The sequence below is a fragment of the Fistularia commersonii genome, chromosome 23 (genome assembly GCF_037954325.1).
Source record: "Fistularia commersonii isolate RoL2024-O1a breed Wild chromosome 23, RoL_Fcom_v1.0, whole genome shotgun sequence".
Lineage (NCBI taxonomy): Eukaryota > Metazoa > Chordata > Actinopteri > Syngnathiformes > Fistulariidae > Fistularia > Fistularia commersonii.
The window spans coordinates 265,001-278,577 of record NC_141306.1 but is presented as its reverse complement, the minus strand read 5'-3'; the positions used below and the strand labels follow the sequence as shown (position 1 = coordinate 278,577).

The window sequence follows — 13,577 nt, the reverse complement described above, 5'->3', positions numbered from 1 at the left end:
CCGGGTCCGGCCCGCCCCCCCCGCCGCCGCCGCCGCCGGCGTCACGCTCGCCGCTCCTGTGGTGGTTGTGGCGCCGCGGCCCGTCGCCGTCGTGCTGGCGGTGGCGGTGGTGCCTGCGGGCGGGCGGCTCCTCCCGCCCGTCCACCAGGAGGGGCCGGTCCAGGTGCGTCTTGGCGTCGGGTCGCAGCCGCGGAGACGAGGACGCCCGCGGACGCTCCTCCGCCTCCGGCTCGCCGAACAAGGCCTCGCTGCTCGTCCTCACGTTCTGCCGCCGCAGCTGGTTGGTCCTCTGCTCCCACACCGACATGGTCTTCACCCCCCGCTGCTCCCTGCTGAGGACAGGAGGACGACACGCCGCCGTCAGGAGCTTCTCCGCCGCCGCCGCCGCCGCCGGGAGGAGCAAACCGCTCCGAGGCGGTCGGTTCAACCACAGCGGGAGAACCTCCCGGAACCTCGGTCGGTTCTGCGAGAAGAACCCGTCTCACAGGAAGGTTCTTCAGCCTCCGTTGAAGGCGCACGTACGTGCACACCCATAGCGACGCTCCCCGGCCCCGCTAGCAAGAACACGGCTAACGCTCCGTGATCGGCGCTCAGTACGGCGGAATCACAGCCCAGCGGGTCGGAGACCACTGGAGGCAGAAGAAGAGGAAGGAGGAGGAGAAGAAGGAGAAGAAGGAGGAGAAGAAGGAGGAGAAGACCTCACATGTCCCGGCGTGTCCATAAATAAAGGTGTAATAAGGAATTATTACACCCTCGGATTAAAGCGGCGGGTCATGTGACTCCGCCGGCTTCCTGGGACGCCGCGGCGAGGAGAACGTGAGAACGTGAGCCGGTTCCTCAGGTTCCTCGGAGGTCGGGTGACGTGCAGGTCACACGGCGGTGTAAGTTAATCCAGCTGGGTGGTTCGGGGGGTGAGACAAACAGGAAGTGGATGACCAGCAGACAGGAAGTGCAGGCAAGGGGAAGCACATGCAGGAGACCCAGCCAATCACCAGAGAGGGGCGGGGCTACGAAACACCCAGAGGGACCAGCCAGCCACAAGCACAGGTTCTCCGAGGTTCCCCGAGACCCTCCATTCAGCTCATTCAAGGTTCTCCAGAGGTTCTTCCAGGCTCTCCTGGAGTCATTAGAACCTGCGACACTGAAAAGCACCAGGTTCCTCAGTGGGAACCCTTCAGAGGAGCCTGTGGGTCACACCTGGACCACCTCGTCAGCTGGGGTTCAAGGGTGCAGAGAGGAAGAGGAAGAGGAAGGGAGGAGGAAGAGGAGGTGAAGGAGGTGAAGGAGGAGGAGAATATAACCATCACTCACTGTGACTGAATGCTGTTGATGGACGACCTGCGAGACAGCGAGTCTCGGTTTTGCTTTACAAAACTGTACATGCAGAACAAAAACAAACAAGGACACAATGAGACACGCACACACGACCTCTGACCCCTGACCCCCGACCTCTGACCCCCGACCTCTGACCCCTGACCCTCGACCTCTGACCCCCGACCCGTGAGACATTAAAGGACCGCTCGGTGAACATCTACTGAAAAACACAGGAGAAAGAAAAAGAAATGATAAGAAGTTCTCAGAAAGACATTTGAAACAGACGGCAGGAGTTTCATGACAAAGAGGAGAAGGTTCATCTTCATGGAGTCAAAACCTTCTGTTTGTCATTTACATGGTTTGACAAGTTTACAACGTTATTACTTGTTTATTACCACATGTTTACTAGGTTTACATGCTATTACATATTGACAACATGTTTATTACATGCTTATGACATCTGTACTATTTGTTTACATTTTTACCACATGGTTTGGACTGTTTACCACAGGTTTACTTCATGTTTTGGACTGTTTACCACAGGTTTACTTCATGTTTTGGACTGTTTACCACAGGTTTACCACATGTTTTCTTTGAGTCTAAATGTTTATAACGGGTTCACAAACTGTTATTACACACTATTATTTGCTTCTCACATGTTTTCTTCATTTTACTGTATGTTTATATGTTTACTACTTGTAATTACATTGTTATTACAACTTTACTACATGTTATTACATGTTTACTATGTTTTCTAAGTGTTATTACATGTTTGTTACACGTTCACTACATGTCTGTGACGTGTTCTTCAGATGTTTACGAGACCAGAGCTTCTGGTTGGACCTCGAGTTCCCTTGGTAATGAAACCCTGTGTTTGAGTGAAGAAGCATACATGTCACGTCCAAGGTCGGGAGGAGAACAGCGACATTAGGCAACACCGAAGCCATCAGAGGAACCGCGGTGAGGTTCTCCCGGAGGACAGGAGGACCGCGAACGGCGTGGTGACGAGCGGCGCCGACTCCAACTATCTGACCTCTCAGGGCGGAGCTGAAGTAGGTCTGCTCCGCAGCACCACCCGTGGTCAAACACCTGGGACTTTCTGACCCCTGAGCTCTGCGAAGGACCCGAGGACTTCGATCAGAGCAGCATCTAATCTTTGTCTGCTCCACCTCTGGGCCTCCAGAGACAGCCACCTCCTCCGGGGGGAGCTGAAGACTGCACTACCTTCTTCAAGGTTCTAAGGAAACACTAAACCTTGGTGGATCTCCTGTGGGGACCTTCTGGGATCCACTCCTGCCCTCCACTGCCGTCACTGACTTCTGCTGTCACGAGCAGACGCTAAAAGTCTGAGGAGAACCTGAGGTCCTCGTATGCCAGATCAGGAATCTGCTGATTTGGGTGTGAAGGTCTAAGAGGGGTCACGATGCCACCAGGACAAATCCATGTGTGTGTGTGTGTGTGTGTGTGTGCTGTCACTCACGCGGCGATGGAGATGTTTGCGGCTGAGATGGGACTGACTTCCTTGACCTCCAGAGCCTTCTGCAGCGCCAGCTTCTTGTTGGCCGCCTCCTCTTGCTCCTCTTCGTCCTGCAGAGTCAGAAGATGTGGATCAGGAGGAGCTTCTGTCGGCTGGAGAAAGAGCTCAGCCGTCACATGACCCAGGTCAGATTCTGGCCTGGAGCTACATCTGGTTCCTCAGTGGGAGCAAGAAGGTCACTTCCAAATGATGTCATCCTCAGGAGGGTTACTAGATAGCTTCAGCTGGGTGGGGGGAGGGGCGGAGCCAAAGCCTGTTGGGGGCGGGGCTTAGCCTGGACGGGTCAGGTGTCAGTCATCCAACCAATCACCTCGTCATTCACACCTAGGGACCGTCTGGCCTTCAATGAACCTGTGACGGTTTTGGACGGAGGACGGAGAACTTGGAGAACTCAGGCACCAGTTCTGGAGTAGGAACCTTTCTTCTGGGTTCTCCTGTGGAACCATCAGAGCCTGGACAGATGGAAACCGACCCTGTGGCTGAGGAGCAGGACGTTCCCAGACTCAGCAGCTCCTACCTTCGTCAGCTCCTGGGCGTTTGCCAGATTGTCCACGGCGATGGCCAGGAAGACGTTCAGCAGGGTGTCTGAGGAACAAGTCAGGGATGGAACAGCAGAGAAGAGGAACACAACAGGACAGGAACCCAGAGGGTTCAGACCCAGAACCACCTTCTCTCCTGTCGGGAGACCAGAAAACGACATCCGTTCTCCTCCTCGACAGCCAGAGCCTTTGGAGAATCATCTCCTAGCATCGAACTCTGGAACACCTCTACCCGTCCTGACTGGAGCTCCACAGCGTTCAGAGCGGTCGAGTCGAACCTCCAGCTTCTCTGGATGACCACCAGGTGCTCATCCTGACGTTCTGCCCGGAACGTGAAGATCCCTCACATACACCTTCGGAGGATCGGAGCAGGGTGGAGGAGCATGGAGGTTGCAGGATGAGGAGGACAACTGAGGAAAGAGCAAGAAGCTCTCCCACGTCCGCTTCTTCATCCTCCTCCTGCTCCACCACCCTCCTCCTGGAGCTCCTCCCTGCAGACCTTCTCAGGAGATGAAGACGATGAGGAGGATACAGTTTCCAAAGAGCGTGAGGACAATGAAGTAGACGGAGGAGAACATGCCGCTGCGAACGCCTCCCTGGGACTCGATGCCGTGGTACATGACGGCGTTCCAGTCCTCGCCCGTCAGGATCTGAGGAGGACAGACCTTCAGCCACGCCAGGAGAAGCTCCCTGGTGTGTGTGTGTGTGTGTGTGTGTGTGTGTTACCTGGAACACGGTGAGGATGGCTGCTGGGAAGGTGTCGAAGTTGGTCGTCGGCGTCTCGTCCTCGAAGTTAAACCTACAAGTACCAGAAGAACCTCCTTAGATCTTTGGTCTCGGCTCATCTCCTGGATGAACGTCTCCTGGCTGAACGCTCTGAAGCCTCCAGAAGGTTCCTTCACGTCCAAGATCACAGAAGTCAAACGCGCCGCCTCGGGATGAGTTTGACTGAAGGTCTACAGAGCAACCCCTTCTGCTGTGAGAGAAGGTCCCCACATGAGATGACCGCTGGAATACACTGGAACACCAGAACATCTGGTCCACTGGGGGCTCTCAGGTCACCTGATCCCTGTCTAACATGGACAATCTGGATCTTCTCAGGTTGTCAGGTCTCCATGCATGAAGACAAGTTAAAGCCCAGAGGAGTGCGGTGAGCGTCCAAGGTTTGATGCCCTCACATGAGGACCAAGTGCAGCAGGAGGTTAACTCTTCATCTGAGGAGAAGATCTCTGCTCGGCTTCTGAAGAACATGGAGCTTCCTCTTCTGCTCCTGTGACGGAACCAGAGGTGATGGACAAGGAGACGAGGAGAACGATCCAGGACGCCGGGTGACAAACAGGTCGGCGACAGCCGAGAAGAACATGGAACGTGGAACGACATCAGGTCCCTCTGGTTCCACAGGAGAAGATGAAGAAGATTTGAAACCTTCAATCAATTGAAAGCTTCATCACCAGACGTTCCTGATCCAGGCTTCAAACATCTAGGCTGGAGAACCTCCAACACACCCCAGCTGCATGGAACCTGCCTGTCCACAGACCTTCAGGACCTCAGCAGGACTCCAGATTACTGAGGGACAGGAACTGACCGGTGCTCTGAAGGTTCTCCACCAGCAGAGACGACACAGGACCATCGTGAGAGAACATCTGAGATAAGGAGGAGCTGCACTCACTGCCCGCCGAAGAGCTGCATCCCCAGCAGAGCGAAGACCACGATGAAGAGGAAGAGGAGGAACAGCAGGCTGATGATGGACTTCATGGAGTTGAGGAGCGAGACCACCAGGTTCCTCAGGGAATTCCAGTATCTGAGGAGGAGGACAATGAGATTCCTGATCATTTGACCAAAGCTCAGAACCTTCTCCTGCTCAACATCTGCAGAGCTGGTGGTCAATTTGTTAGGTACCCTGCACTGGTACCGGTATGCATCAGGTTCAACAAGGTTCTGGAGAGGTTCCTCAGAGGTGTTGGTCCAACTAGACCCATTAGACAACCATTGCACATCCATCAGCTGCACATGAAGATCTACAGTGTGTGTGTGTGTGTGTGTGTGGATGTCCACTCACTTGGTGACCTTGAAGATGCGCAGCAGCCGCAGGGCCCTCAGCACGCTGATCCCAAAGGAGGCTCCAGGTTTGATCATGTCCCAGATGACCTCAAAGATACTTCCCACGATCACCTGATGGGGCAGCAGAGAGATGAAGGTCCTCCTCACAGAACATCTGGAGCCACTGAAGATGTTCAGCACTGTGACTTCCGTCATGAGTAAAAGTTCACTGAGGCGTCCGCAGAGTCAAAGCCCTCGAGATAAGACGGGATTTAACTCCAACCAGGAGGACATGGAGGACTGACAGTGCAGAAGATTGCAGGACCAGCGAGTGATGTTCCTCCCAAGTGGTGGATTCAAGGCTGGGGTTTCATGGAAACATCTCCTTAGTTGTTGAGGAAAACTTCTACTCAGACCTCGTCTTAATTGTGGAAAACATCTCAACCTGATGGAGAAAATCATTGGCATGATGTTCTCCTGAGGGTTTTCTGTGAACCCAGGGTTCCTCCGCACTGTCAGACCAACAGAACCTCCATCGAGGCAGGAGGGACGACACGAATCATCTCCAATTCACAATCGGTATTTATTCCACAAACGTTCCGGAGGGGAGACCGCTGACCTCCGGATCCACGCCTCACCGAGAGCATTAGGTGGAGATGGAGGAGCAGGAGACTCACCCCAAAGTCGAAGCAGTTGAAGGAGGAGTGGAAGTAGTTCCTGGCTCCGAGGCCATACATCTTCAGGGTCATCTCAGAGAGGAACAGGCCAAGAAACACGAACTCCGCCATGTCTGTTCAACACACACAGTAAGACACCCGCGGGGACACGTCCTCAGAAGACACCCCTCCTGCCGGGACACACCTCCGATGGACATGTCTCCTGCAAGGACACCCTTTCTGCAAGGACAAGCCTGCTGCACGGACACACCTCCTTTAGGGACATGGCCCTTGCAGGGACACACTCCCTGTAGGGACAAGCCCTCAGGAGACACAACTCCTGCAGGGACATGCCTCCTTTAGGGATACACCCCCTTCAAGGGAAACCCTCCTGCAGGGACAAACCTCTTGTAGGGGGAACCCTTGCAGGCGACATGTCCTTGCAGGGGACATTCCCCCTGCAAATAAATGCCTTGTTCAGGGACACGCCTCCTGTAGGGTGACGACCCCTGTAGGGACATACCCTGTAGGAACATACCGTCAGGGACATACCGTCAGGGACATACCGTCAGGGACATACCCTGTAGGAACATACTGTCAGGGACATACCCTGTAGGAACATACCGTCAGGGACATATCGTCAGGGACATACCCTGTAGGGACATACCCTGTAGGGACATACCGTCAGGGACATACCCTGTAGGGACATACTGTCAGGGACATACCCTGTAGGGACGTCCCCTGGCGGCAGTGGAGGGACTTACACAGGGCTGTTGTGAGCCATTCAGGCTGGTCGTAGTGGACGATGGCCACGCAGAGGGTGTTGAGCCCCACCAGACAGAGGACCATCCAGTAGAAGCTCTGGGCCTTCACCATCCTGCGGATGAAGAAGCGGATCCTCTTCTCTTTGCGGCGGAAGAACGACGAGCTGTCCATCTTCCCGCCGCTCTTCACGCTGGCTCGGCCGAACGGAGAACCAGGGGGCGCTGAAAGAACCCAGAACCTTGAGCGAGGAACCCAAACACCTGAAGGGTCTGGGGTAACCCCCTGTCCGTCTGCCGGGAAGATGTCCTCTGTCTGTCCGCCCAGTGTCACTGTGGACACCAGTGGACACCAGGGGGCGCCCTGCAGGTGTCGCAGTACCAGCAGACAACAGGGGGGGCAGCAGAGTCCACACACAGTCATGGAGCATGCATGGTGTCTCTGTGTGTGTGTGTGTGTGAGATCATGTAAACCTCGGTTGCTCCACAGGATGCTGCTGGAGGCCGGAGAGGTTCAGAGCAGGCATTAAAGAGGCAGCGTACAGAGAACCCAGGAGACCCACGTTCCTTGAACACACCATGACTTAATTCAACTCCCTAATTACTTAATTAGACATCTACTCCCTGGGGGAGGTGGACCAGACGTCTGATGGAGACCAACCCCCTGCAGCAGAACTGTGTGTGTGTGTGTGTGTGTGTGTGTGTGTGTGTGTGTGTGTGTGTGTGTGCAGGCTTACCCACGGAGGAGATGTCAGCGAAGGGGTCGTCCCCCTCCTCCGCACAGATCAGCTCATTCTTCCCCTTCTTCACCTTGGTTCTCTTCAGGACTGAGGAGAGAACATCAAACACCTTCAACGTCTGCTGCGTGTGTGTGTGTGTGTGTGTGTGTGTGTGTGTGTGTGTGTGTGCACGCACAGATAAGCAAGCCAACTGAAAGTGTGAGTATGAGGAATCCGTCAGATCTTCGAGAGCCGTGCTCACATGACCAGAGGCTGAGCCAATCACAGCTGGCCCTCAAGTTAGGGGCGGGGCTTAACCTGGACAGGACAGCTGTCAATCATCCTAGCATTCAGCTCTTCATCCACGGCCACCACCCGCTCAGGCCGAGGATCAACCGACAGAGGAGGGCGGAGAACCTGACGAGAACCTGGAGAGCCGAGACTTCCCTCACCTTCTGCTGACCTCCTGGCCTCCTGACCTCCTGACCTCCTGACCTCCTGACCTTCACACCTTCACGTTCTCCTGACACTGGACCGCGTGACCGAGCGCGTGGATTGTGCGATGGTTGGCTGACGGACGGTTGGAGACCCTCTCTGAGACCAGAAGGTGTGAGAAGGTGATTTCACACTCGGCGCAGATCGTTCGTGGTGCCTGCACATCGTCGGTTGCCGTGGCAACAGAGGATGGCGACACGGCGCACGAGGATGCCTGGTCCTCCCGCACACCTCCTTCCACCTCCGGCTGCGAAGGTTCTCCGTCCACGGCCGCAGATGAGGACATCACGAGGACATGATGACTCCATCTGCATCTCCACGTCCATCCACCCGTCCCACCTTCTCCACTTCCAGGCTCCGAATCCTGGTGCTTGACAAATATCTGATCTTCTGCTGGAGACGTGAAGGTCCGTCCAGCAGCGGCAGAGGAATGGTCCAGAGGAAAGTGTGTGTGTGTGTGTGTGTGTGTGTGTGTGTGTGATCACCTGGAAGGTTCTGCTTCCTCTTGTACCAGGCTCCGTCCAGAGGGGACTTGTCTTCTGCGATCTCGTCCTCCTCCTCCAGCAGCACCTCCTCTGCAGGGACAAGTCAGACCAGGACCTCCGGTCAACACGTGGCCTCCTGCTCCTCCTCCTGCTCCTCCATGGGTTCCACACGTTCCAGCAGAACCTGACCTGCTTTGCAGATCCACTCCAGGTAGCCTGTGAGCTCCCTCTCGATCTGCTGCTGCCGCCGGAGCTTCAGGAACTCCTGCCTCTTCTCCACACGTTCTCGCTCTTTGGCGAATTCCCTGCGGGTCGAGAAGGAGGAGGGTCACCACGGCGACCGGCCCGATGGACGAGGATGAAGAACGAGGTGTTGGTTCGATCCAAGCCGCCGCCGGGACGCCGCCGTCGTCGCCACGGCAACGGTCGCTTCTTTCTACGACCGGTCTTGTCTCCATGGCAACGGGCGGCGGGTTCCTGGAGATGCGGCCGATAAAACGTCACAGCGACGAGGAGACCCGGAGCCGGCGGACCTTCTCCGATCTCTGCGCCGCAGACACCGACACGGGACGTCGACCTGTTGCCATGGCGACGGGCGGCGGCCACGGGAACCGCGGGTCAAGCCGGAGAAGGACGTTCTCAGGTCATGTGACTGTTCCTTCCTCTCGGCGGAGAGAAGGAGGAGGACCTGAAAGGACGGCTGGAGATCCCAGGACCACTAACACCTTCCGCACGGTGGACCGGACCTGAGGAACCTCAGGTTCTCCTGAGGTGGAGCCACTCTGGAGCCACTCACCCCGACAGAACCCCCAGAACCAGGTTGAGCATGAAGAAGGAGCCGATGATGATGAGGGGGATGAAGTACAGCCAGTTCCAGGTGTTCCCTGCCACGTCGTTGGTCTGCACACACACACACACACACACACATACAGTGAGTACACACACACACACACACACATATACACACACACACACACACACACACACAGTGAGTACACACACACACACATACACACACACACACACACACACACACACACACACCCTGCAGACAGTGTATTAATCACAGTCATTGAATTAGAATCCCTAATGTATAATATTAAAGTAATCAATAACTTTATCAGTTATTTTTACGACTAAAACTATTTGTAACAATGTCTGTATGTAACTCTATTTATATATATATATATATACAAAAAACTCTATCTATATCAATATATATCTCTATACATATTCATCTTCTTATATTCATATATACATATTTAATAAGTGGTTGAGCATCTATTTATGTCTATATATTTATATATAAGTCTATATCAATACATATATAACTTTACTTCTGCCTCTATATACATATATATATACATACATTCATATATATATGTATATTCATATATGAATATACATATATATTCATATATATATGTATATATTTATATGTCATCTAAATCTAGATCTCCATAGATGTAATTCTCCTTCCAGTTCTTCCCAACTGTATGTAGATGTGTAACAGTCTGGAGGTCTGGTTCTCCTGCTGACTCTTCTGGATCAGTGTCTCTGAGGAGAAGCTGATCTTCTGGGTATCTCTGTGGGCTTCTGTGCAGGACCATCAGCTTCCTGTCCTCCAGCTGCTCTCCTGTCAGTCCAGCCTTCATCTCAAGACGAAGACTTGACCTCCTTCAAGCTTCGCACAAATGTTTTTCTCCTCCTGAGAAGCAGCAGGATTCCTGTGCTGGAGGCCAAAGGGCTGCTGGTCCTCCTGCTTCTCCTCCTTCTCCTCCACCTTCTCCTCCTGCTTCTCCTCCTCCTCCTTCTTCTCCTCCACCTCCTTCTTCTCCTCCTCCTCCTTCTTCTCCTCCACCTCCTGCTTCTCCTCCTCCTCCTTCTTCTCCTCCTCCTCCTGCTTCTCCTCCTCCTCCTTCTTCTCCTCCTCCTCCTGCTTCTCCTCCTCCTCCACGCTGTGTGAGATGCTCGTCTGGTGTCTCCACCCTGGTGTTTGCTGTGTTGCTCCTGTCAGAAGGACCCAGCAGATCTCAGGAGACCAGACCTCCATAGATGTGGCACCAGACGTCGGGTCCCATCAGGATCGCCATAATCACATCATGAGGGGTCACGTGACCCGCCCGGTTGCCTAGGAAACCTCCTCCCGACTCTGCGCCGAGAACCCTGGACCTCTGGACCTCTGGACCTCTGGACCTGTGGACTTCCAGACCCGACCCGGAGAAGAACCTCATCCTGCCGGCGGGTTTGGGCCGAAGAGCCCCCCCGACTCCAGGGACCGCCGAGACAGGCGGCGGCGTGTTCGCCCTGCACGCCGTGCACGACGTGCACATCGTGCACGGCAGGGCGGCAGATGTGGAGCAGATGGAGGACCAGGCCAGAGGCTGCACTCATCTTCTGCATCCCTGAGGAGCACTCATGGACCTCATGCCCTCAGCAAGATGCATCTCATGGACACTGAGAAGAAGGGTGAGGAGGAACCTTCACAGCTCAAACATCATGTCCAGGCTGTCCATCAACGTTTGACTCCTTCTACGACTCCTATTGGCCGCCTCGTCCCGGCGCTCTGATTGGTTCCGGCCGTAGCCGTGACGACCGGCAGCCGGGAGCCGAACTTCAAGCGTCTCGGGCCGGTCCGAGGGTCGCGGGCCAATCAAATGATAGCGGCGCTAAGCTAAGCTAAGCTAAGCTAACCCGCCCGCCATTCCGGCGACTGTGCGGAGATCAGATGTTCGGATGTTCTGGTCGTTCCCTCGGTTCTCCTCAGGTCTCTTCAGGTCTCTTCAGGTCTCCTCAGGTCTCTTCAGGTCTCTTCAGGTCTCTTCAGGTCTCCTCAGGTCTCTTCAGGTCTCTTCAGGTCTCTTCAGGTCTCTTCAGGTCTCCTCAGGTCTCGCCCGCCCAGATGGACCATCTCCCGACTGCTATCTACCTCAGCGGGGTTGAGAAGGTTTGTTGCGGTTAGCGGCTAGCAGTTAGCTCTGCCTCCTCCCGCTGCTGACTCCGCCCACTCTGCGGCAGCACGTTAGCTCGTGGCTACATCAGCATCTCCTCTGGCAGGACCTGGAGGAGCAGATCCACTCCAGAGGTCCTTCTCGGTCCAGGATAGCTGTGAAGGTCTTGGTGGGCCCTGATGTTCTGGAGGTGTTTCGGGGACCTCGTCTGGCAGAAGAAGCCTGAAGCTGCAGAGCCAATTAGGAGGCTCCTCATTGGGTGGAGCTCCAGGGCGCCAGCGGGAGCAGGAGGAGCATCACGGGAGCAGGAAGCATGAAACGGAGGTCTTCCATCTGGTTCCTCCATCTGGACCGGCGCCGGGCCTGAGCCGCCAAGATGGCCGCCGGTCCTCGGTTCCTGGTCCTTCATCAGAACATCAACATCATCTCTCCAACCCCCGGAATGGTCAGTGGAAGCGACGTTCCCAGAACTTCACATCTTCTCACCATCTCTGTCCAAGTTCCAGGCTCATGAAGCTCCCGGGCTCCTTCCCTGAGGAGATCAACTCAGTTCTGGTCCTCCATCCCTTCCAGAGAGGATGGAAGGAGGTGGTGAAGAAGGACAAACTCCAACTGGAGAGACGGAGAACCGGATCTACTGGATCTGATCCAAGGGGCGGAGCCTCGAGCTCCTGCCGGTACTTTAGGAGGACTTTGTTGAAGGACGGAGGAGATGCTCGCTCAGAGGTTCTGCTGTGAGCTACCATGGGATGTGTGGAGGACGGGCCAGATGCTCCACAGCTTCTGGGCCTTCACAGGTCCTTCCTGGTTCCACAGCTCACGTCCACCTCTTCATCTCCAGCACCTTCTCAGAACCTCCATCCTGAGTCAGAAGGTCTGACGTCACTGTGACGAGGAGCTGAAGATCCCGCTGGTTCTCCATCGGTGGAACCGGTGAGTTCCTGGCTGCTCGCCACCTTCAGGCTGCTTCGCTTGCAGAACAGCTCCAGCAGGAGAAGATCTCTGGTCTCCTATTGGTTGATGGTGCAGCCGTGGTCAGTTTGCCCACAGCAGCAGAAGAAGAAGAGAAGGAGGAGGAGGAGGAGGAGGGACCTCCAACCTCCATGCAGCTGAGTGGCCATAATGTAGATGCGGGGGGGGGATCTTCTCTGCTGCCATTAGAGGAAGGACCTCCCCACCTCCAACCCCCAGGGCAGAAGAACCACAGCCACCAATGAGAGGTTAACATTCACCCCCCCACGGTCCATCTTCATCCACCTCAGATCTTCATGCTCCACTGCTCCCACACAAAGCAACAGGAACATGGAGGGGGCGGAGGTGGAGGAAGGGAGGGATGAAGGATGAAGGACGGGAGGAGGCGGAGCAGCTCGCTGGGCTGATGGAGAACCTGAAGGTTCGAGGACGTCTGATGGGAACTCCCTCAGGATCATCTGGAGGAGATGAAGAACACCATCCAGGCTCCTGGGCTTCTCTTTGGGGGCTTAAACCAGACGAGGGCTGAGATGGTCTCCATCATTCGGAGGACCTTCATCCTGAAGACTGGACCTGGAGATCCAAGCATCACCTCCTGAGCGCCCTTCACCTCCAGATGGAGGTCTTGGTCTGCAGACCAGCACTGCTTCCCCTCTGATGTGGGCGGGGCCAACAGAGGGGGTGGGGCCAGTGGAGGGGCGGGGTCGGTGGAGGGGGCGGGGGCATTCGAGGGGGCGGGGCCAAGGCAGCATCAGGACCGATGCATATCGGCCGTGACCTCAGAGACTGACTCGCTCCGATTGGACGGATGGTCCAGATAATGTCGCGCTCTGATTGGATGGGCCTGAGAGGTGGAGGGGGCGGAGTCATCATGTTTCTCTTCCTGATGATGAGGAGGAGGAAGAAGAAGGAGAAGGTGGTGCTCTGACCTCCTCCCTGTCACAGGCTCCGCCCCCAAATGTCTGTCTTTGTGGAATCATCCCGGCGGGAGAAGATGTTACTTCTGCTCGGCCGAGCCTCTTCATCCTCGTCCTCCTGAGTGCTTCTCCTTTGTCTCCCGGGGTTACGTATCTCCACAAAGGACCTCCGGGACGTTCTCCGGAGTGTG

The 13,577-nt window shown here is 55.3% G+C and overlaps 1 protein-coding gene across 1 annotated transcript in view; it reads right to left on the bottom strand.

Moving 5' to 3' along the window:
- Nucleotides 1–5,055: 5,055 nt before the first annotated feature.
- The window catches only part of cacna1bb (calcium channel, voltage-dependent, N type, alpha 1B subunit, b), a 27,929-nt gene continuing 19,407 nt past the window's right edge, over nucleotides 5,056–13,577 (bottom strand). The window contains exons 7-14 of the mRNA XM_086171058.1: nucleotides 9,343–9,446; nucleotides 8,736–8,851; nucleotides 8,547–8,636; nucleotides 7,585–7,674; nucleotides 6,851–7,072; nucleotides 6,108–6,220; nucleotides 5,450–5,562; nucleotides 5,056–5,191 (exon numbers count right to left, since the gene is read on the bottom strand). Coding sequence (XP_086027184.1) covers nucleotides 5,056–5,191; nucleotides 5,450–5,562; nucleotides 6,108–6,220; nucleotides 6,851–7,072; nucleotides 7,585–7,674; nucleotides 8,547–8,636; nucleotides 8,736–8,851; nucleotides 9,343–9,446 — 984 coding nt within the window. The remainder of the gene's footprint in view (nucleotides 5,192–5,449; nucleotides 5,563–6,107; nucleotides 6,221–6,850; nucleotides 7,073–7,584; nucleotides 7,675–8,546; nucleotides 8,637–8,735; nucleotides 8,852–9,342; nucleotides 9,447–13,577) is intronic.